Source organism: Sardina pilchardus, chromosome 12 (assembly GCF_963854185.1).
Source record: "Sardina pilchardus chromosome 12, fSarPil1.1, whole genome shotgun sequence".
In the NCBI taxonomy this organism is placed as follows: Eukaryota; Metazoa; Chordata; class Actinopteri; order Clupeiformes; family Clupeidae; genus Sardina; species Sardina pilchardus.
In genome coordinates, this window is record NC_085005.1 from 29,821,206 (window position 1) to 29,844,745 (window position 23,540).

The window sequence follows — 23,540 nt, forward strand, 5'->3', positions numbered from 1 at the left end:
ACATACTCTCTCTCTCTCTCTCTCTCACTCTCTCTCTCTCTCTCTCACACACACACTTTTTAGAAATGTTCTTTTTCTGTTAGTTCTAGAAACAAATGCATTTGCTTTCACGTTCAGTCTACTCGTGAGGTGTAAAGGGATCTGTTCAAGCCTGTGCCTCTACACTAACCACACACACACTCTCTCTCTCTCTCTCTCTCTCTCTCTCTCTCTCTCTCTCTCTCTCTCTCTCTCTCTCTGATATTCAGCCTGTGCCTGAATATCCCTTCATCCATGACGGATCATATTCATATAACGGTAAAATCCCAGCTTGAGGCCTTATGCATTAATTGGTGCCAAATCTTATTTACTACACGACACGATCACTCTGCCTCGGGACCTTTTACCAACCAAAGGCAGAGATGGCAGACTCCAGTAGTGAAGGATTATGGTGCAGCCATGTTTTTACACTAAACATGTAATGAAGCAGCTTGCGTAGCGGGTAACCTGTTTGTGTTGTTCCTAGAGGGGGAACTACAGTAGGAACTACACAATGGTTTGATTTAGACATGATGGAGACCTTATGATTGTAGACCAGATATACCTGACATGGAGTCTAGGGCTGTTTAGAAACGGTTGAGTCCGAGAGTTGGGCAAAGAATTATAAAGTTACTGAGCTTTGGGGAAGTCTTTGGGGAATGTGATTGATGCAATCATGTAAATGTCTGTGCAAGGGCAATTGTTAACTCCTTTTAAGATTTTTGCATCATTTACATATGGAAGTGTGAGATATACTGTAGGGTATCGCATGTGACATGTTTCTTATCAAGATACCCCCGTTACCTTTGGCAGAGAGTCATATGTGCCCTTTACAATAAATGTGAAGTAGTGCTTAAAAGAACACGCCAAAGACGCTTATTGGGAAATACGCTTAGTTTGCTGCCCACTCCAGAGCTTGATAAGAGGGTGCATACAGTACATACACCTCCCCTCTCTGTACATGCAATAACCCAGCCTGACTCCTTTAACCTTCATATCCTCAATCTTATCCTCAAGCATAACTCACTGGAGGTGGACTATAGACTATTGCCATCCTGTCGCTAAAAGGTAGCTATAAGCTAAGTTGTAACCCCTTTCCAGTGAATTATGCTAAAATAGGTTACTAGTGTCAGACTGGGTTGTTGCATACACACAGAGAAGAGAAGTGTGTATATTCTCTTGTCGAACTCTGTGGTAGACGGCAAATAAACTCATTTGCCAAAGAGTGGGCCTGTTCCTTTAGCATAGTATTTCTTTTCTCCATATGAATGCAATGTTGGATTTCCCGGATAATGGTGTAGTGCTATAATCACTTTATTGCATTTTCTCTCAACATGTTTACATTTATATGCAACTGGATTGATGACTGGGAATAAATCTGGATTGATGATGATTAAAAAATAATTGTACTGTTTTTGTTTTCATCAATAAATCAGTACATTAGTGTTGGTAGAATGTAGGCTTTTGAGTTTTTGGATTGTTATTGATATGTGATATTTTCATAACATGAACATTATCTTAATCATTATCGTTAAACATAAAAAATTTTTTTAATGTAAGTCATTGCATGTTACAAGAACACTGTCGTCATGCTGAATGAAGTTGAAGGGTTGAGTCTATGCCTCCAGCAGACTTGGCATTCTGGACTGGCTCTACACTCTCCCGGTAGTGCGCACGTCCACACACATCTGTGAAGTGTGGAGAGGGCTTGTGTCTGTGTTTCAATTAAAAACTCGTAAATCTGTCTGAAGGGAGAGGTCGGCTGATGTCATTCTAGCTCATCCGACAAATTGTTGACCGGGGTCAGCAGTCACATCATGATCATCAAATCTTGGCAGATTGAAATGTTTGTTTTAAGAGTCTTATTATTGCTGGCAGTATTTATGAATTAGTCACAAGGGGTCCAACATTCTGAAATGATTTAATATTTAGTCATGAGGAATGTGGCCTTACGTCAGCGACTGTCCTAATGTCCACTGTGTCATACTGTAAGTATGAGGGAACATTCTAGGGAGAGGTCTGAACAGAGAGACATTTCTCTGGAACTGGTTTCTGTGAGCTAAAATAAAGAAATGTCTGGCCTGTCTAAAAATGTGGACGGCTAGAGTGGGACGACATTTCATTCTCAAATGCAGAGTCAGTAGTTTGACCGTTTGACAGGGTGTATAGAGGCGCTGTCGTGGGTGTGTGGAGGTGCTGTCATGGGTGTGAGGAGGTGCTGTCGTGTGGAGGTGCTGTTTTGGGGATTGTGGAGGTGTTGTCGTGGGCGTTTGGAGGTGCTGTCGTGGGTGTGTTGAGACGGGAGTGGTGGGGAGCACCAGTACTGGTAGTTGATATGCCAAAGGACGCTTCCCCCAGTCTCACTTGCCTGTCAGGAGCCTGCTGAACCACTACTGGGTGGCTGAGTACGTTTGGTGAAGAGCGATTCTGGGATTACAGTATTGAATGCTGAGCTGAGGTCATTAAAAAGAATTCCTGACATAAGTTCCAGGGTATTCAAGCTGTGTACAGTATGTATTACAGATTCATATGGATGTCCACTGACGTGTTTGCCCAGTAAGCCAACTGCAGGCAGCAGGTGCCCTGGGGTGTTTTCAGGACAGATACAGTACAGGCCTGCAGACGTTCAGTCCAGAGATAATAATGGTGGAGTGGTTGAAGCAGGAGGGGACACTCCCATAGCTCAAGGGATATGTTGAGTATCCATGAGAAGATAGGAGCCAAATGTGAATGAGTCTGGTTTTAACCAGGCAGGGGATAGATGTGATGCTTTCTCGTTTTTTTGGTACTCTTCAGCTTGTACAGTAGGTTTTTTTTTTGTCCCTTTTTTGCTCATCCCTCTATTTTACTGATTGTAGCCTATATGTTTCATGCATTTTTTCACTTCGTTTGGTCTATTTTATACTCTTGTCTGTTTACTTTGATTAATTGCAACTGTAAAGCTCCTGTTTTTCTTTTTTGCTGTTTGTGCTTTAAATGAATGGGACTTGACTCGACCATGCTCTTGTTTGACATCACTCTATGAGCAAGTTCTTGTAGTTCTCTTCAAAACGGTGGAAACAGACAGAGGACTCAAGACTTGGGAATAATTTGCAGGTTTGTTTATTGTTTATATTCTTTGCATGGTGTGTCGTAGGAGGAGAGGACCCAGAGGGGAGATGAAGCAGGTTTACAGGTTAGTCATGGGGATACAGGAGGGTTGCCATGGATACAGGTAAACACTTCATTTTGAGGGATGGATGAAGATGGTGGGGTGGGGTGTTGCTTCTTCCTACTCGTCGTCGGCCGCTCCAGTGATTGTGAAGGTTCGCTCCTGGGTGTCACTGAGAATCTCGTCCTCATCGGTCTTAACTGTTCTAAACACAAACAGAACATGGGGGTTAAATTCCGTCCTCACACTCACTGTGTGTGTGTGTGTGTGTGTGTGTGTGTGTGTATGTGTGTGTGTGTGTGTGTGTGTGTGTGTGTGTGTGTGTGTGTGTGTGTGTTTGTGTGTGTGTGTGTGTTAACATGAATCACCCTTGCTGCTGTGCTCAATGCCTCGGATAATCGTGAGTTTACCTGATCAGGAGGGTCTTCCTCTCGGTCGTCTCCACCGCCCCAGAGAACTCAGCCTTGTCGTGGGTCGTCATGGACATCGCCCCATTGGTGGAGGACATGGTCTTGGATTCCATCTCCATGGACCCTGATGTCTTGGTGGCGCTCATGGACGAACTCATGCCACTTGCCATGGCGGCTCCTCCAGCCTTACCATTGCCCATGCCAGCACTGCCACTCATGGCGCCCATACCCTTGGCACTGCCATTCGTGCCACCACCAGCGCTTATCCCACTACCGCTACTGCCCATGCCTCCAGCGCCCATGGCAGCCATGCCACCACCCATGCCACCACCCGCGCCTCCTCCCATACCACCACCACCCATGCCACCTCCCATACCACCACCCATACCACCACCCATACCACCACCCATGCCACCACCCATACCACCACCCATACCACCACCCATACCACCACCACCCATGCCACCTCCCATCAGGGACATGGCACCAAGCTGCACCATGGAGTCCAGGCGAAGGTCCTCACCCTCAATCAACTTCCTGCAAAAGAGTGAACAGGAGGTGTGAGTTTGGTGCCCACCACACCTGTGCTATAGCAATGCAGCACTGTGAAGAGACTGTAGATCATCTGTACTGTAGGTGCTGCAACAGTCTCTCAAAGGATGCACTGAATGGACACTGCTGTGTGTGTTCTCCTGATTCATTTAGGGTACCTCCACTCTGCTAACACAAAGTCATTGGTCTGAACAGAATAGATAACATGAAGAAACATCTCACCTGTAGGTGGTGATCTCAATTTCCAAGGCCATTTTGACATTGAGCAGGTCCTGGTATTCTTTCATTATCATGGCAATCTTTGACTTGATGCCCTGCAGTTCCAGCTTCACAGCTTCAATTCTGGCCTGAGGGACACAAAGTATTGGATCCGTATAAGACAACAAAGATGTTCGACTAGCCATATTGAAGATTATGGTGGTGTTCGAAACAAGATGGCTGAACTCACCAGGAGGTCTTCCTCCTCCTTCTTGTAGCGTTCCCGGGCCTCAAGGATCTGAGCCTCCAATGCCTCATTCCTAGTCTTCATTGCCTCCAGGTCACGTTCCTTGTTCGCAATCTACACACACACACACACACACACACACACACACACCATGAAATGTCGTTCTCCCAATTTTTGGCTGAGTGTAAAGCAGGAGACCCAGGAAGTGGTGTTGCTCCAGTTAAAGATGAGAATAATTAGATAACTAATAATAATTAAAGATGAGAATCATTAGAGCTGCCACTCACATCTCTCTTCGCCCCAGTTATCCCCTCTCTCGTACTCCGTGCTTTATCCACATGTTTCGTTGACTTGTTATTCATGTCCTGGAATTTGTTCTTGTACCAAGAGTCCATTTCCTGCCAGTGCACAGACAAATAGCGGATTACATCTTGATTTTAAATTGACAGATTGTTTGAATGACAACTTTCATGTTTGAAAGTTTAGACCATATTTAGTAAAGTGCCTTTTTCGTCTAGAGTTTCAGGAGTAACAATGAATCCCCTTTAGAATCTGTGTTTGTCATTTCCAATAGTTTCCTAATTTCTCCAGCACAGGCTTCTGAGCTATGGTGTGAAGACAACCTGTAGGTTCTTGGCGGCGATGCTGTCGTATTGTGTTTGGATGTCCTTGAGCGCAGCGCCAAGGTCAGGCAGGCCGAACGCCGAGTCGATTTTAGACATGCCTCCGTAAATCTGAGCCAACAGCTCTTCAATTTCCTGAGAATATCAAATATGACAGCGTGTCAACAATAACAGCAATCCCACGTCATCATGACAAATGGCTTTATGTTTTGATTGTACAGTACAGTGGCACAGTGGGAACAGGCTATAGAAATGCGCTATATAAATAAACTTAACTTGACTTGACTTGACTTAATGAGTGTCCAATTATTTGGGGTGTGTGTGTGTGTGTGTGTGTGTGTGTGTAGGTGTGTGGGGGTTATACAATAGCCAACCTGCTTGTGAAGTCTCTGTAGGAAACACAGCTCATGCTCCAGGTTGTCCAGTTGCTTCTCCAGAGCAATACGGGCAGCAGTGGCAGCATCAACATCCTGAGCAGCAAAAAATAATGAAAAACTACAAAACTACAACTACCATCAGTGATAAGTCAGGAACCACCATCGAGTTGGAAGTAAAAAGAATAGAATAGAATAGAATAGAATATATACTTTTTTGATCCCGTGAGGGAAATTCCGTTCTCTGCATTTAACCCAATTTAACCGAATTAGTGAACACACAGCACACAGTGAACACACAGTGACATGAATCACACAACCCAGAGCAGTGAGCTGCCTGCCCAACCAGCGGCGCTCGGGGAGCAGTGAGGGGTTAGGTGCCTTGCTCAAGGGCACTTCAGCCGTGGTGGACTGGTCGGGGATCAAACCGGCAACCCTTCGGTTACAAGCCCGATGCGCTAACCAGTACACCACGGCTGCCCCGAAAGTGAACAGAGATGTACACAGAAGGACAGAAGGAGTCGGCAGCATGGACACTTACCGGGCGGAATGCTTCAATCTCCATCTCAGCCTTCTTCCTGGCCTCCACAGCTTCCTCGTATTTGACCTTCATCATCTCCAGCTGACCACCCATGGCATCCTTAGCAGCAAAGGCCAGATCCTACAAGCAAGATCAGAGGAAGAGAACAGAGGTCAAGAGGAGAGAGGAAAGGCCAGATCCTACAGGCCAGGCCAGAGGAAGAGAACAGAGGTCAAGAGGAGAGAGGAAAGGTCAGATCCTACAGGCCAGGCCAGAGGAAGAGAACAGAGGTCAAGAGGAGAGAGGAAAGGTCAGATCCTACAGGCCAGACCAAAGGAAGAGAACAGAGGTCAAGAGGAGAGAGGAAAGGTCAGATCCTACAGGCCAGGCCAGAGGAAGAGAACAGAGGCCAAGAGGAGACCTCAGTCATCAGCTGAACTTGAGCTTAAAGTGATACAAAATGATCTGATGTTCCTCTCTGCATTCCTCAATACTGTCACTGTACAAGGGGTTGGATTACAAACAAAGCTACAACATGGCATGGGATTTGACTTACACAAGTACTCTATAACAATCAGCAAGTGGATTGGACGTGGTAGCACAACTATCGGTGTGTGTCCCACTCACCCTCTGCATCCTCAACTGCTCGGCCACTTTCATCATCTCACGAAGCTGCTCCTCGTACAGCTTACGCAGGCCAGTCGGCTTGCTGTAGCGATTCTTGATAGCATCAATCTCTGCCTCAAGCAGCTTGTTCTGGGACTCCAGGGAGCGCACCTACCACACACACACACACACACACACACACACACACACACACACACACACACAGGATCAGGATATCACAGATGAAGAGAAAGAGAAGACCCTTTAACATTCACATGTTCATTTGACGCTTTTGTCCAAAGCGACTTACAGCAATAGAATAACATAAAATATGAACATTTAATCATTTAAACATTTAGACTTTTAAGCTGCAGGGCTACAGCGGCAGAATAACGTTACAGTCTATAGGTGAATATAGCTAGGAGTTTACCACTGTAGCCTATCTGTCAATGCTAGTGCTAGAGCATAGCTTTCCTACCTTCTCAATGTAAACGGCCAGGCGGTCATTGAGAGTGATCATCTCCTGCCTCTCGCTGGCGCGGGTGCTCTTGAAGGCCTGGTTCTCAGCGGACGCTGCATCCAGGTCCACGCCTCCCATGCCAGTACACAGAGCACCCATGCCACCCTTGCTGGCACCCATACTGGCACCCATACTGGCACCACTGTGAAAGCAAACAGCCTTACTACACAAAGTGTAACCAAACTGAAGTATCTGTACACAGTATATTTGTGGTGGTTGCATGTATTATGTCCTATCTTATGATAACAATAAAACACTTGGCGAATGCCTTTGCGCATCGAATAATACTTGTCTTAGTTTGTCATCTGAGTCGTATGAAAAGTTAAGCGGTCCCTACCCAGCCATTCTGCGGGAGCCGGACACCGCTCTGCGTCCCATGGTGCCGTTTCGGCCGTAGCTGGCAGAGCTCGCAGAGCGAGTGCGGTTGTCGCGGCGCGTTGGAGACGGGCTGGAGACTCGCACCTGGAGAGCGGTGGAAGACGAGGCAGCCTCAGCGCACTCGAAGTGGCGCCGGTACGAGGAGATCCTTTCCGGGCTTCGACTCATGATGACTCCCTGGGGTTGGTTGCTTTGATCCTTCCGATGCTGATCGTTGATGACACACTGCCCCTCTCCTTCTAACGGCCCTTTTTATACGGTTGGCAATGATTTGGCCCATCCTATCTAGCGCGCCAGCATCGAGGAATCTCGTACCTCAATACAGCATCAGCGAAAGTGTCCCTTCAGTCATCTAGCGGACGCCCGCGAAGAGGTTTAAAAATAGTGGGGTGAAGAGATGTTATTAACAAGCTATGGATAGTCCTATCCCTTGATCAAAAGACACATGCTGAGTAGGCTATCAAATCAATGTGAATAGGCCTATGCAGAGGATATTCAGACTGAAAACAGTAGATTATTATTGGGTTGATGATGGTGATATACAACTTGAGTGACACAGACCAAAGATACCCAGTGCTATAATAAGTCTGTGCCATCGCCTGGAAAGTGAGCTGTGGCGAGCTCACTGGGTAATCCATTTCCATGTGTCATAGTTTAGTATTGGGATATAGCAACCCTGTTGCGTGCGCTGATCAGACTGCACTGCCTGCATCGCTGAAGAAGAAAGCAATTAGCCGATAGGTCGGTCATTCTTCATAATTCTAGTTTATAACGATTGTATAAGAACACTCAGGGTCAGATGTCCTCAGAGTCCCCATGATTCACTTAAAAAAATGTGTGTTCAAAGGTGTCAAAAATGTTTCAGTGCCATTTCAAACCATGTGTAAATAATGTGTCTTGATGAGTGCCCTTCTGGTGTTGTAAAAGTAATGCAACAGCCTATCAGGTGCCCCTTATAATTGTCTACTTCCCCCCTTCCATTGAGATTATGGAGTACCTATTTGCCCCTATGACAGTGTTCCAAAGGGTGTCACTTCCAGTAGAAGAGCCCCGTAGGCAGTAGAGAAATGCCAAAGGTCCTCCTCTAGTGGATAAAATGTGATGCATTGAAGTAGCCTGTGTCCCTATCACAGTAAAATGTTGATTTGATTCCTACAGAGTGGAATTTCACTGCTTCAGATCTTTGGTCTCATATGTTAAATTGTTTCACAGCTGTTGTTACACTGTGAAAAGTGATAGGCTATGACTGTAAAGAGTGAAATTAAATAATTTCTTAAAAATAGTTGTGTGTTAAATTGAGGTGTTAGTCTTTATTTAGCAAGTAATGCTGTCATAGCCTGTTTAGTCTGTTTTCAGAGGGTCATTTGTGGAGCTTTCTTGATTTGTTGGTGCTCTCTATAGGCGTCTTTTTATATCTTATATCTTTTTTTCTCATATATGCTATGATGTAGACTACTAGCCTATAGGCCTATAGCCTATATATTTATTTTATAGCCTATATATTTAATTTACTTATTTTAGGCTATAGACTGTAAAGAATAGGGCTATATACATGTGTTAGTTTCTTTTCATTAGGCTACATGCAACTGTAAAGTTGACTTGACTTGACCATGATACAGTAGGCCTAGGCTACCCCCTGTCTCCCTCTAAAAGCGAGAATCCTAATTCTTTGAAAGAGTTGAAACAGACAGCACTCAAGACTTGGGAATAATTTGTAGGTTTGTTTATTGTTTATTTTCTTGGTGTTTCATAGGAGGAGAGGACCCACAGGAGAAATGAAGCAGGTTTACAGGTAGGCCGAGTCACGGCAAGCAGCAACGTGTAGTAGTCACCCGGAAGCTTGTCGTGTTTGGTGTTAGCATTTGAACGCTTATAGAGCTCCCCAGTCCCGCCCCTCCTCCGAGAGAGGTGCTTGTCCGGAAGTAAAATTCTCATTCATTTCTCCCATTGACTTCTGGAAAAATTCGGATATAAAGAGTTTTAGACCATGCCTTAGGCTAACCAGCTACGATGTGACTCATAAGCATATAACTTATCATTTCGAGTGAAAAAATGAACAGAAAATGTAAAAAAAGCGAAAGGTACAAGACTGTGTACATATCTTAAATTCCGAGATAGAGAACTCAAATCCCAGGATGCTTTGCAAACGTACACACATTTCCAACATTTGCAGCCTAAAGATAGTTTAACATGGTTCCATATTAATCTGAGAAAAGAAGATGATTACTTCCTACCGTTTCCATTGAGTAAATTCAACCTTCAAGATGAGAAAACCGTTATTTTTCGGAAGACCACACATCGGTCCTGATCAGCCCTGCAGCCATTTTAAGTTTTGAAGTTCCAGCGAGACGAAGCTGGACGATAGGCGCGGGAAAAGCTGAGTACAGTTTGTTTGGCATTGCCATGGCAACGGCGATCTCTACCAATCAAAGGCTCTGCTTTCACCAGTTTTACACGTTAGGGTGTCGGGTAGTGTAGGCCTAGTACTCTCTCGTTAAATCGTGAATAAAGCATTGTTTTCTCAAAACAAGGTTGATGCCCCCATTAACTTTTGACATCTATATGAGCAGGTATAATCGCTTAGTCACATCGTAGCTGGTTTTAAGTCTACCATGGACGGTTACGATGTTATGGCTTATTCTCCAATTGTCAATGGAGAAATTGTATTGGATTTTTACTTCCGGACAAGGCTGTGGGCGGGACTGGGGAGCTCTATTGGTAGGTCAGAAAAACATCTATTTGGGAAAATGAATGGAGTTTTTGGCAATAGTTCAGTAGGCTACTGCCTGAGCGAAGCAACAGCCGTAAAAACATCGGCGTTCAGTTTGATACGTTTAAAATAATTTATTGTTCGGTATTTCATAAAAAAGACTGCAGTCTTGTTTCATAAAAATGAAGACGTTACAAAATGCTACAGCAAAACTGAAGTGAGCCTACACAGCATGCTTGCTGTTCTAGAACTACTGGTGCAACCAGCAGGACGGTTGAACGGTATCCATGGTTACAGATGAGTCTTCCCTCACTCCCCTCGACTTCTCAGGTAAACTGTAGGGTACGTTATAGTCATAGAACTTAAAACATCTGATTTAATCTATCCAATCGATTGTGGCTGTCAAACCCTTCTGTAAAACGACAAGTTAACTTTATATAACAGCTGGACTATTATGAAAAAGGTTATTATCCTTGCTCGTTAGCTAACAAGCTAACAAGTTACTGCTTGCCTTGTGACTCAGCTAGTAGACAGCACGGGAGACAGTTTGTGGTAGGCAAGGCTATGATGTTTTTCGCTTGAAGCAGAGGCAAAGCTACACTCATAATTTAGCTTTTTCTATGTTTCCCGAAACCCCATTTATTCGTGCTTAGGGATTTTTTCCTTATGAACTGAAACATGCAAAAATGCTAGTCAAAGACATACGAAATGATGGTAGTGTCTACCATACTCTGTGTTAAGGGGATAGAAGGAGGGTTGCCATAGATACAGGTAAACGCTTCTTTTGGATGTGTGTGTGATGGGGGTAAGGATGGTGGGGTGTTGCTTCTTCCTACAGGTCATCGGCCGCTCCACAGATTATGGTGGTGCGTTCTTGTGTGTCGCTCAAGATCTCGTCCTCATCAGTCTTGACTGTTCTAAACACACAAAAATAGAGTTAAATTCCTTCCTCACACACACACAGTAGGCCTACGTACGTACTTGTGTGTGTGTTTGTGTGTGTTAACATGAAACACACTGGCAAATCCCTTGCTGACCTGCAGAAGGCTTCAGATCAACGTGAGTTTACCTGATCAGGAGGGTCTTCCTCTCAGTCATCTCCACCGCCTGCTCCTCAGAGAACTCCGTCTTGCTGCTGGAAGACATGGACATCGCCCCATTGGTGGAGGACACGGTCTTGGACATCCCGTTGGACGAGGACATCATGGAGGACATGGTCTTGGATTCCATCTCCATGGACTTGGAGGCGCTCATGGACGAACTCATACTACTTGCCATAGCGACACCGCCAACCATGGTGGACATGCCATTGGACGAGGACGTGGTCTTGGATTCCATCGCCATGGCGGACTCCATGGACCCACTCACGGCGCTGGCGCTGCCACTCTTGCCGCTGGCGCTCATGGTGCCCATTGCCATGGCACTGCCGTTCATGACACCGCCAGCACTCATTCCACTACCACTAATGCTCTTGCCCCCAGCACCCATGGCTGCCATGCCACCACTCATGCCGCTGCCCATCAGAGACATGCCACGCACCATGGTGTTCAGACGAAGGTCCTCGCCCTCGATCAACTTCCTGCAAAAAAAGTAAACAGGAGGTGTGAGTTTGGTGCCCACACCTGTGCCAGCAGCAGAGCACTGTGAGAAGGTCATGGGTCATCTGTAGGTGCTGTAACAGCCTCTCAAAAGATGTACTAAGTGGACACATCAACTGAAACATGTTTTGTGTACTCTCCTAATTGGTCGTTCTCTGCTGGAAATTAATTTATTGTGTTATTGGTCTGATAAGAATAGGTAACATGAAGAAACATCTCACCTGTAGGTGGTGATCTCAATTTCCAAGGCCATTTTGACATTGAGCAGGTCCTGGTATTCTTTCATTATCATGGCAATCTTTGACTTGATGCCCTGCAGTTCCAGCTTCACAGCTTCAATTCTGGCCTGAGGGACACAAAACATTGGTCCGTATAAGACAAAGATGTTCGACTAGCCATATTGAAGATTATGGTGGTGTTGGAAACAAGATGGCTGAACTCACCAGGAGGTCTTCCTCATCCTTCTTGTAGCGTTCCCGGGCCTCAAGGATCTGAGCCTCCAATGCCTCATTCCTAGTCTTCAGAGCCTCCAGGTCACGTTCCTTGTTTGCAATCTAATCACACACACACACACACCATGAGATGTCGCTTTCCCAATGTTTGGCTGAGTGTAAAACAGGAGACCTAGGAAGTGGTGTTACTCGAGTTAAAGATGAGAGTAATTAGAGCTGCCACTCACATCTCTCTTCACCCCTGTGATCTCCTGTCTCGCGCTGCGTGATCTATCCACATGCCTCGTTGACTTTTGAGTCATGTCCTGGAATTTATTCTTGTACCAAGAGTCCATTTCCTGCCAATGCACAGGAAAAATAGTGGGTTACATCAGACCACACTTACAAAGAAAGATGCCATCTTTTTCTAAGTTTTAGTATTTAACTGTTGATGTCATTTTCGAGTGTCCTAATTTCTCCAGCATAGGTTTCTGAGCTATGGTGTGAAGACAACCTGTAGGTTCTTGGCGGCGATGCTGTCGTATTGTGATTGGATGTCCTTGAGCGCAGCCCCCAGGTCGGGCAGGCCGAACGCCACCTCCACTTTAGACATGCCACCGTAAATCTGAGCCATCAGTTCTTCAATTTCCTGAGGACAACAGATACCATAGTATGTCAACAGCAATACAAAAGGCCATCATCACAAATGCTTTAGGTACACCAGTGTTTGGACTAGCACAGTGTGAATAGGCTAATTACATCATGTCTGAGAGACATTGGCCGGGTTTCCCAGATTTGTTAAGAAGCTCTTAACTGCTAAGAACTTCATAGGAGCGTTCTTAGAACGTTCTTAGAGCACTCCTAAGAAGTTCTTAGCACTTAAGAGCTTCTTAACGAATCTGGGAAACCTGGCCATTATGGGTTCAGCATCAGTCATCTTCATCGTGTTAGTGAGTATGTCCAATGATTTGGTGTGTGTGTGTGTGTAGGTGGGGGAATTGTACAGTACCTGCTTGTGAAGCCTCTGCAGGAACTCCAGCTCATGCTCCAGGTTGTCCAGTTGCTTCTCCAGGGCAATACGGGCAGCAGTGGCAGCATCAACATCCTGAGCAGCACAAAATAATTACAAATTACTACAGTAGTTCAGTTACGAACCACAACAAGCATAAGATGAGCGACACTGAGGCAACAAACTGGAATGAGCAGGTTCTGTAAGGCTACCTTTCAGCACTAGTTGCATACACTCATGCACAGTCCAGACATGTATTAGGGAAATGGTGTGTTGTTTTTAAATGCAAATATGAATTTGAAGATCAAGTGAGCTCAAATGCACACCGAAGGAACAGGCAGTGTGGGGACTTACCGGGCGGAATGCTTCAATATCCATCTCAACCTTCTTCCTGGCCTCCAAAGCCTCCTCATACTTAGCCCTCATCATCTCCAACTCACCAGCCATGGCATTCTTTGCAGCAAAGGCCAAATCCTACAAGCAACATCAGAGGACGAGAACAGAGGCCAAGAGTAGACCTCAGTCATCAGCTGAACTTGAGCTTAAAGTGATATGAAATGATCTCATGTTCCTCTCTGCATTCTTCATTAATGTCACTGTTCAAGGATTTGGTGATTCGCGACAACTTGGCATGTGATTTCACTCACACAGCCAATCCATAGCAATCACCAAGTGGATGACAACACAACTTCTGCACCCAAACTCTTGCCTTCCCTGCTTCTTCACCACCCTGCACTATCACTCTGTCCACCCAACCCCACCTCACACACACATACACGCACACACACTCCTTAGCACGTTGTCACTAATGAGATCCTCGGGCTCTTCCGGTGTGTCCCACTCACCCTCTGCATCTTCATCTGCTCGGCCACTCTCATCATCTCACGCAGCTGCTCCTCGTACAGCTTACGCAGGCCAGACGGCTTGGTGTAGCGGTTCTGGATAGCATCAATCTCCACCTCAAGCAGCTTGTTCTGGGACTCTAGGGAGCGCACCTACCACACACACACACACACACACACACAGGATCAGGACTAAGATCACAGATGAAGACAGGCTGTACGAGAGTGGCTAAAGAATCTTTCCTACCTTCTCAATGTAAACGGCCAGGCGGTCATTGAGAGTGATCATCTCCTGCCTCTCGCTGGCGCGGGTGCTCTTGAAGGCCTGGTTCTCAGCGGACGCTGCATCCAGGTCCACACCTCCCATACCAACGCACAGAGCACTCATGCCAACCACGCCACCCATGCTGGCACCCATACTGACACCCATGCTCGCCCCACTGTGAAAGTAAACAGCCTTATTACACAAGGAGTAGATCCACATTTCAGAATATCTTTGTTCTTTGTTGCATTCATTCTGTCCTATCGTACAGTGACAGCAAAACACTTGGAGTGAAACACTTAGTGAAAAGTTAAGCGGTTCCTACCCAGCCATTCTGCGGGAGGCGGACATCGCTCTGCGTCCCATGCTGCCGCTGCGGCCGTAGCTGGCCGAGCGAGTGCGGACGCTCCGGCGCGTTGGAGACGGGCTGGAGACGCGCACCTGGAGAGCGGTGGAGGACGAGGAGGCAGCCAGAGCGCCCTCGAAGTGGCGCCGGTACGAGGAGATCCTTTCCGGGCTTCGACTCATGATGACTCCCTGGGGTTGGTTGCTTTGATCCTTCCGATGCTGTTCGTTGATGACACACTGCCCCTCTCCTTCCAACGGCCCTTTTTATACGGTTGGTAGTTCTTTGGCCCATCCTACCCAGCATGGAGGAATCTCGTACCTCAATACAGCATGAGCGCAAAAGTGCCCCTTCAGTCATCTAACGGACACCTGTGAAGAGGTTTAAAAATAGTGGGGTGAAGAGGTGTTATTAACAAGCTATGGGTAGTCCTCTCCCATGATCAAAGGACACATGCAGGGCAGCATCATGCAGATGATGTTCAGACTAAAACCAATAGATTTTTGTGTTTACGCATGAATGGACTAGGCTATTACCTGAATGACAATAACCAAAGAGATACCCTATCCTCCTATAATAAGTCTATCTCATCACCTGGAAAGTGATCTATGGCTGGCTTGCTGGATCATGTCCATTTCATATGTGTCATATAGTTTACTGTTGTGTTTAAAGCAGCCCTTCGGCACGGTATGATCAGGCTGTATCGCCTGCTATCATCATGATGAAAACAAAAAAGCACATCAAGTTCGATCATCTTTCTTCTTAATCTGTAGCGGTTATTAGAACACTGGCAGGCTCAGATGTCCTCTAAGTGTCCCCATGATTCAAAAGTATCAAAAATGTTTCAGTGCCCTCTGGAGTACCACAAATAAGTTTGAAGAATGTGTCTTGATGAGTGCCCTTCTAGTGTTTGTAAGCGTAATGCAACACCCTATCAGAAGACCCTTAAAATAGTCTATACTTGGCATTCCCTACAGTATGTGTGCCCTTCAATTGGAAAAGGGCACCCTGTCCCTCTGTGCTAGTTTTACATGACAGTGTTCCAAAAGGGTGTCACTTACAGTACAGAATGCAGTAGAATGCAGCCCTGTACATTGCGCTACATGTGAAAAAGCATAAAGAAGTGCCAACGTACAGTAGGTGTTCCTCTAATGGATAAAATGTGTTCATTGGATTCCTACACAGTTGAATTGAACTCTGCCTCAGATAAAATTTGAAGAGTTCTGATGCAAAACCCTCTTAGTCCATCTCTAAATATATAATTTTATTTAGTATGAGCATGTTTTTTTTTTATCAGAATCCTGTACATTTTTGCCTACAAAATTACTGTATATTTCAGACCAGGAATAGAGTGGTATTTAGCCTATATTATGTGTGGAGACCACCTCATTTTTGGCGGAGGTGTTTAGTGGATCTTGCACTTAACTCTTTTAATTCTACTCATTATTGTTTTTAAATTAATTATGAAATGCGTACAAATATTTAACACTGTAGTATACCTTAGCCACACTGCTAAGACTAATATGATTACCCTTTATAGAGAAGGTTTATCTACAAATGTTGGCCCTACTTAAAGAATTACTCTTTACGTTGTCTTTGTTTTAAATCTTGATCATGATGTAGTGTTACTGAACTACTGTAATGTAAATGAGAACCAACACACAACATGACAGTACCAGCATTTATTAAGAAAATATCTTAATCATCTCATTATGCAAACTCATTGTCTATACTTGCCTTGTCTATAATGACAGTTAAAACATGTACAGTATACCGGTAATCCAATGCTAATGCTTAGCACAGAGAGCAATATGGGACAATGAGGAGAGTTGTTGCTCACATACTTGCATCAAGTGGAGTGGCTTTCCTAATGGATGCCGCTGCAGTGTAAAATGATAGGTGCCTTTGCAATGGGCTAAACTTTAGGTTCTCTTCTCATGTTCTCTTCTCATGCGGCAAAAAAGAAAGTGAAACCAAATTCCAACATTTAGATCCTGGTTTGTATCCAAATAACCATGACGATAAGGTATGGTGACCCTCTACCCTGTCTGAAAGTCTGAGGCATATTGGACCAGTAGTGTAAGGGTGTACTCACACTAGGCAATTCGTACTGTACCCGAGTACACTTGGCCCCTAAAGTCCGGTTCATTTGACCAGTGTGATCGCCTCGTTCCGTACCGGGGTACGGTACACTAGTACACTTGGAGGAGGTGGACTCTGGTACGGTACGCATGTAAGCACAGGATGTCATTAATGACGAAATAAGCAATAACGTTCCAATTAACAATCACACGTTTATTTGCATAAAGATTCTAGAACACAGCAACTCAATCGTACCCAAGTGCGGTTTGATATACAGTGTGAGTGCAGACCAGGGACCAGAGGCAACCGTGTTCCAGTATGGTACGGGTGAACCGTACCTAGTGTGAGTATGCCCTAAGTTATGCAAGTGGACACACACATTCCTTTCATGCCATGGGCAAGAGTATCAATAATTGAGTTATGTTAGGATGTCTTTCAGGTCGTCCAGCGCTAGTTCAAAAGATTTCATGACCACAGATGTCAGAGCGATAGGCCTACTGATGTTCAGTCCTGGAGCATTTGAAGCAGGATGGAACACCATCACAGCTCAAGGGATTTGTTGAATATCTACAGTATGAGGATAGGAGCCAACTGCTCAGCACATGCTTTCAGACAGGAGGGGGAAACCTGATGCTTTCCTGATGTCTTGGTGCTCTCCAAATCTTTTCTGTACTTTTGTTCACTCATCCATGTATTTTGGATGTATATACTATCTTTATTGTTTTATGAGTTTTCCAGTTTATTTAATCTTTTTATACCTGTGATTAATCACAACAGTAAAGCCCACAACAGTAAAGTTTGTTGTTTGTGCTAAAGGAGTGTGACTTTACCATACTCTTGTTTCACATCTCTCTAAACTGGTAGTCATTTTCAAGAAGACATGACACAGACAGGACTTTAATTTGCAGGTTTGTTTATTGTTTATATTCTTTGCATGGTGTGTCGTAGGAGTAGAGGACCCAGAGGGGAGATGAAGCAGGTTTACAGGTTAGTCGTGGCAAGGAGCCAACCAACCCACACCGAGCAGGAATGCAGGGGATACAGGAGGGATTCCATGGATACAGGTAAACACTTCATTGGGGGGAGGATGGGGGGTGGCGTCCTTTCTACTGGTCATCAGCCACTCCAGAGATTGGGAAGATATGTTCCTGAGTGTCGCTCAGAATCTTGTCCTCATCGGTCTCAATTGTTCTAAATGCAAACAAAGATAGGGGTTGAATTGCTTCCTAATATTCACAGCATGTGTGCACGTTGGTTGTGTGTGTGTGTGTGTGTGTGAGAGAGAGTCATGAAACTCATCAGATTTAGCACATCCCTTGCTGCCGCGCACAAGGCTTCAGATCAACGTCAGTTTACCTGATCAGGAGGGTCTTTTTCTCGGTCATCTCCTTGGAGAACTCCGACTTGCTGCTGGAAGACATGGACATCGCCTCATTGGTGGAGGACACGGTCTTGGACATCCCATTGGACGAGGACATCATGGAGGACATCCCGTTGGACGAGGACATCATGGAGGACATGGTCTTGGATTCCGTCTCCATGGACCCTGATGTCTTGGAGGCGCTCATGGTGGAACTCATACCACTTGCCATAGCGACACCTCCAACCATGGTGGACATGTCATTGGACGAGGACATGGTCTTGGATTCCATCTCCATGGACCCACTCACGGCGCTGGCGCTGCCACTGGTGCTGAAGCCGCACGCCGAGGCACTGACTGACCCCGATGTCTCTGTGGCGCTCAGGGACGAACTCTTACCACTTGCCATAGCGATGCCACCAGTCATATCAGTGCCCATGCCAGCACTTTTGCCACTAGCGCTCATAGCGCTGCCACTCATGGCGCCCATGCCCTTGGCACTGCCAGCACTCATCCCTGCGCCCATGGCGGCTATGCCACCACCCATGCCGCTGCCCATCAGAGACATGCCACCAAACCGCACCATGGTGCCCAGACGAAGGTCCTCGCCCTCGATCAACTTCCTGCAAAAAAAGTGAATAGGGGCAAAGATCGTTAAGGGCTGAGCAAGATACTTCATCAGAAGCCACTTCCTGGAACCCGAATCGCAAGAGGGAGGGGGGGCAAAATCCCCCTTTATGCAGAGTTGTTGCATTGAAGTCTATTGACATGACACGCATGACACACCCCCTTTATGCAGAGGAAGTGATCCATAGACATGAACTACGACGACGTATCTTGCTCCGCCTTAAGGATCTTTGATAGGGGGTATGAGTTTGATGCCCACAGCTGTGCCGGCAGCAGAGCACTGTGAGAAGGTCATGGGTCATCTGTAGGTGCTGTAACAGCCTCACAAAAGATGTACTAAATGGACAACTGGTTCAGCTGAAACTTGTGTGTATTCTCCTAATTGATTTATTGTGCCTCTACTCTCCTAACAAAAAGACATTGGTCTGATCAGAATGGATAACATGAAGAAACATCTCACCTGTAGGTGGTGATCTCAATTTCCAAGGCCATTTTGGCATTAAGCAGGTCCTGGTATTCCTTCATCATCATGGCAATCTTTGCCTTGATGCCCTGCAGTTCCAGCTTCACAGCCTCCATTCGGGCCTGAGGGAAAAGCATTGGTCAGTATAAGACAACAAAGATGTTCGACTTGGGACAGGTACTAGCCATACTGATGATTATGGTGCTGTTGGAAACAAGATGGCTGATCTCACCCGGAGGTCTTCCTCCTCCTTACTGTAACGTTCCCGGGCCTCGCGGATCTGAGCCTCCAATGCCTCATTCCTAGTCTTCAGAGCCTCCAGGTCACGTTCCTTGTTCGCAATCTACTCACACACACACACACACACACACACACACACACACACACACACACACACACACACACACCATGAGATGTCGCTCTCCCAATGTTTGGCTGAGTGTAAAACAGGAGACCTACACTGTAGGAAGTGGTGTTGCTTGAGATGAGAGTAATTACAAGGATGAGATTAGAGCTGCCACTCACATCTCTCTTCACCCCTGTCATCTCCTGTCTTGCGCTGCGTGATCTATCCACATGCCTTGTTGATACATGATTCATGTCTTGGAATTTGTTCTTGTACCAAGAGTCCATTTCCTGCCAATGCACAGACAAATCTTGGGTTTACAAAGAAAAATGTCATCTTTGTCAAGATTTTAGCATAAACAGTTCATCTCTTGAAGCAGTATTTGTCATTTTCAAGTGTCCTAATTTCTCCAGCACAGGCTTCTGAGCTGTGGTGTGAAGACAACCTGTAGGTTCTTGGCGGCGATGCTGTCGTATTGTGATTGGATGTCCTTGAGTGCAGATGACAGGTCAGGCAGAGCGTATGCCACCTCCACTTTAGATATGCCACCGTAGATCTGAGCCATCAGTTCTTCAATTTCCTGAGGACAACAGATACCATAGTATGTCAACAGTAACAGCAATACAAAAGGCCATCATCACAAGGTTTAGGTGCACCTGTGTTTGGACTAGCACAGTGGGAATAGGCTAATTACATCATGTCTGAGAGACATTATGTGTTCAGCATCAGTCATCTTCATCGTGTTAGTGAGTATGTCGAATGATTTGGTGTGTGTGTGTGTGTGCAGGTGGGGGAATTGTACAGTACCTGCTTGTGAAGCCTCTGCAGGAACTCCAGCTCACGCTCCAGGTTGTCCAGTTGCTTCTCCAGGGCAATGCGGGCAGCAGTGGCAGCATCAACATCCTGAGCAGCACAAAATAATTACAAATTACTACAGTAGTTCAGTTACGAACCACAACAAGCATAAGGTGAACGACACTGAGGCAACAAACTGGAATGAGCAGGTTCCGTAAGGTTACCCTTCAGCACTAGTTCTGCATACACTCATGCACAGTCCAGACATGTATTAGGGAAATGGTGTGTTCATTTTAAATGCAAATATTAATGTGATGATCAAGTGAGCTCATATGTACACCGAAGGAGCAGGCAGTGTGGGGACTTACCGGCCGGAATGCTTCAATATCCATCTCAACCTTCTTCCTGGCCTCCACAGCCTCCTCATACTTAGCCTTCATCATCTCCAACTCACCAGCCATGGCATTCTTTGCAGCAAAGGCCAAATCCTACAAGCAAGATCAGAGGAAGAGAACAGAGGCCAAGAGTAGACCTCAGTCATCAGCTGAACTTGAGCTTAAAGTGATATGAAATGATCTCATGTTCCTCTCTGCATTCCTCAATAATGTCACTGTTCAAGGGTTTGGTGATTCCAAAGCTACAACTTGGAATCATTTGTGATTTGACTTACACAGCCAATCCATTGCAATCACCAAGTGATTGACAACACAACTTCTGCACCCAAACTCTTGCCTTCCCTGCTTCTTCACCACCCTGCACTATCACCCTGCCCACCCAACCCCACCTCACACACACACACACACACACACACTCTCATTAGCACGTTGTCACTAATGAGATCCTCGGGCTCTTCCGGTGTGTCCCACTCACCCTCTGCATCTTCATCTGCTCGGCCACTCTCATCATCTCACGCAGCTGCTCCTCGTACAGCTTACGCAGGCCAGACGGCTTGGTGTAGCGGTTCTGGATAGCATCAATCTCCGCCTCAAGCAGCTTGTTCTGGGACTCCAGGGAGCGCACCTACCACATACACACACACAGGGTCAGGATTAAGATCACAGATGAAGACAGGCTTTGTGAGAGTGGCTAAAGAATCTTTCCTACCTTCTCAATGTAAACGGCCAGGCGGTCATTGAGAGTGATCATCTCCTGCCTCTCGCTGGTGCGGGTGCTCTTGAAGGCCTGGTTCTCAGCGGCTGCTGCATCCAAGTCCACACCTCCCATGCCAACGCACAGAGCACCCATGCCAACCACGCCACCCATGCTGGCACCCATGCTCGCCCCACTGTGAAAGGAAACAGCCTTACTTAGAACCACATTTAAGAATGTCTGACATTTATGACGATGTGTTCTATGTTGCATGCATTCTGTCCTATCTGATAGTGGCAGCAAAACACTTGGTTTGTGCCTCTGCGCCTCCGATGATAGCGTTCTAGAGTCTTAGCTTCTCATCTGAGTGGAGTGAAAGGTTAAGCGGTTCCTACCCAGCCATTCTGCGGGAGGCGGACACCGCTCTCCGTCCCATGCTGCCGCTGCGGCTGTAGCTGGCCGAGCGAGTGCGGACGCTCCGGCGCGTTGGAGACGGGCTGGAGACCCGCACCTGGAGAGCGGTGGAGGACGAGGAGCAGGCAGCCAGAGCGCCCTCGAAGTGGCGCCGGTACGAGGAGATCCTTTCCGGGCTTCGACTCATGATGACTCCCTGGGGTTGGTTGCTTTGATACTTCCGATGCTGATCGTTGATGACACACTGTCCCTCTCCTTCCAACGGCCCTTTTTATACGGTTGGTAGTTCTTTGGCCCATCCTACCCAGCATGGAGGAATCTCGTACCTCAATACAGCATGAGCGCAAAAGTGCCCCTTCAGTCATCTAACGGACACCTGTGAAGAGGTTTAAAAATAGTGGGGTGAAGAGGTGTTATTAACAAGCTATGGGTAGTCCTCTCCCATGATCAAAGGACACATGCAGGCCAGCATCAGTGTCTGATATATGCAGATGATATTCGGACTGAAACCAATAGATTTTTGGGTTAACGCATGAATTTAGAGGTGATAGGTTAGCCAATGATATGGACCAGAGAGATACCCAATTTTAATAATAAGTCATCAAATGTCATCACCTGGAAAGTGATCTGTGGCTGACTCGCTGGGTGATTTCCATTATGTGTCCATATTGTGTTTAAAGCAACCCTGTTGCACGGTCTGATCAGGCTGCACTGCCTGTGAGCCCATCAAGTTGGGTCATTCTTCTTCATCTATAACGGTAAGAATACTAGCAGGCTCAGGTGTCCTCCCAGTGTCCCCATGATTCATGTGTTGATGTGTTAAAGGGCCCTCAAAAGTGTCAGAAATGTTTCAGTGCCCTCCAGTAGATAACTTTATTGTCCCCGTGGGGCAGTTGGGTTTGCGGCACAGTCGCCAGGCTCTTCATGACAGGACATCAGACATAGGACACAAACAAGTAGTCTGTACATCAGACAACATTAGGGCTTCGAGCTTGTAACCGGAGGGTCGGCGGTTCGATCCCCGACCAGTCCAGGGCTGGTGTACCCTTGAGCAAGGCACCTAACCCCTCCCTGCTCCCCGAGCGCCGCTGTTGGGCAGGCAGCTCACTGCTCTGGGTTAGTGTGTGCTTCACCTCATTGTATATTCACTGCGTGCTGTGTGGGTTCGCTGATTCACGAATTGGGATAAATGCAGAGACCAAATTTCCCTCACGGGATCAAAAAAATATATAGTCTATACATGAAGAACATACATTACATGCGGCAATACACTATATACCCTTGGATATGACCAGGCCAGCTGGACATCTAGCTGATTTTTCACTGATTTAAGTCTTTTATGGTTTGTGGTACAAAAGAGAATTTGGATCTGTTCTTGGTCAGACAGGGTGAGCAGAAACAACTTCTATGGCAGTAGTTTCAAATGAGATGTCAGGGGCTGTGTATAGTCACAAACAATGTTATTGGCCTTTCTCACCAGTCTTTGTTAATGTGTTCAGTGCTCGGCAGTAGCTTGCTGGCAGTTGTAACTGTTTTTCTGTGACTCAGTGGCATTTCTATCAGGAGCCC

At 46.1% G+C, this 23,540-nt stretch overlaps 3 protein-coding genes across 4 annotated transcripts in view; 1 reads left to right on the top strand and 2 right to left on the bottom strand.

The window, feature by feature from the left end:
• pgm3 (phosphoglucomutase 3) overlaps positions 1-1,493 on the top strand; it is a 12,188-nt gene extending 10,695 nt beyond the window's left edge. The window contains exon 13 of one of the 2 annotated variants that reach the window (XM_062550984.1): positions 1-1,493. This exon is cut by the window's left edge and continues 110 nt beyond it. The gene's annotated coding sequence lies outside the window, so the exon portion shown is untranslated. The other variant, XM_062550983.1, reaches the window with a different exon arrangement.
• Positions 1,494-3,289: 1,796 nt separating this feature from the next.
• On the bottom strand, positions 3,290-7,765 carry LOC134097436 (desmin-like). Its single transcript, XM_062550310.1, has 11 exons — positions 7,557-7,765; positions 7,178-7,340; positions 6,721-6,870; positions 6,115-6,234; positions 5,574-5,669; positions 5,200-5,334; positions 4,864-4,974; positions 4,580-4,690; positions 4,354-4,478; positions 3,580-4,116; positions 3,290-3,374 (listed from the first exon to the last, which is right to left on the bottom strand). The coding sequence occupies exons 1-11, from the start codon at positions 7,763-7,765 to the stop codon at positions 3,290-3,292; spliced, it is 1,842 nt and encodes a 613-aa protein (XP_062406294.1).
• Positions 7,766-11,139: 3,374 nt separating this feature from the next.
• Positions 11,140-22,158, bottom strand: LOC134097437 (uncharacterized). Its single transcript, XM_062550311.1, has 21 exons — positions 21,953-22,158; positions 21,573-21,732; positions 21,339-21,488; positions 20,837-20,956; positions 20,481-20,576; positions 20,119-20,253; positions 19,853-19,963; positions 19,560-19,670; positions 19,325-19,449; positions 18,234-18,860; positions 14,775-14,999; positions 14,435-14,594; positions 14,191-14,340; positions 13,700-13,819; positions 13,346-13,441; positions 12,851-12,985; positions 12,585-12,695; positions 12,349-12,459; positions 12,127-12,251; positions 11,377-11,886; positions 11,140-11,224 (listed from the first exon to the last, which is right to left on the bottom strand). Exons 1-21 carry the CDS (start codon positions 22,156-22,158, stop codon positions 11,140-11,142), a joined length of 3,669 nt encoding a protein of 1,222 aa, XP_062406295.1.
• Between the last annotated feature and the right edge of the window lie 1,382 nt (positions 22,159-23,540).

What these genes read in the sequence shown, in the direction of transcription:
- LOC134097437 (XM_062550311.1), bottom strand. Translation starts at nt 22,158, where the DNA reads ATGAGTCGAAGCCCGGAAAGGATCTCCTCGTACCGGCGCCACTTCGAG. An exon ending in AGCAGATGAAGATGCAGAGG is followed by an intron (nt 20,957 to 21,338) that starts GTGAGTGGGACA and finishes TCTTGCTTGTAG; the next exon opens with GATTTGGCCTTTGCTGCAAA. An exon ending in TGCAGAGGCTTCACAAGCAG is followed by an intron (nt 20,254 to 20,480) that starts GTACTGTACAAT and finishes TGTTGTCCTCAG; the next exon opens with GAAATTGAAGAACTGATGGC.
- LOC134097436 (XM_062550310.1), bottom strand. Translation starts at nt 7,765, where the DNA reads ATGAGTCGAAGCCCGGAAAGGATCTCCTCGTACCGGCGCCACTTCGAG. An exon ending in TGGCCGTTTACATTGAGAAG is followed by an intron (nt 6,871 to 7,177) that starts GTAGGAAAGCTA and finishes TGTGTGTGGTAG; the next exon opens with GTGCGCTCCCTGGAGTCCCA. An exon ending in AGGAGGAGGAAGACCTCCTG is followed by an intron (nt 4,479 to 4,579) that starts GTGAGTTCAGCC and finishes TGTGTCCCTCAG; the next exon opens with GCCAGAATTGAAGCTGTGAA.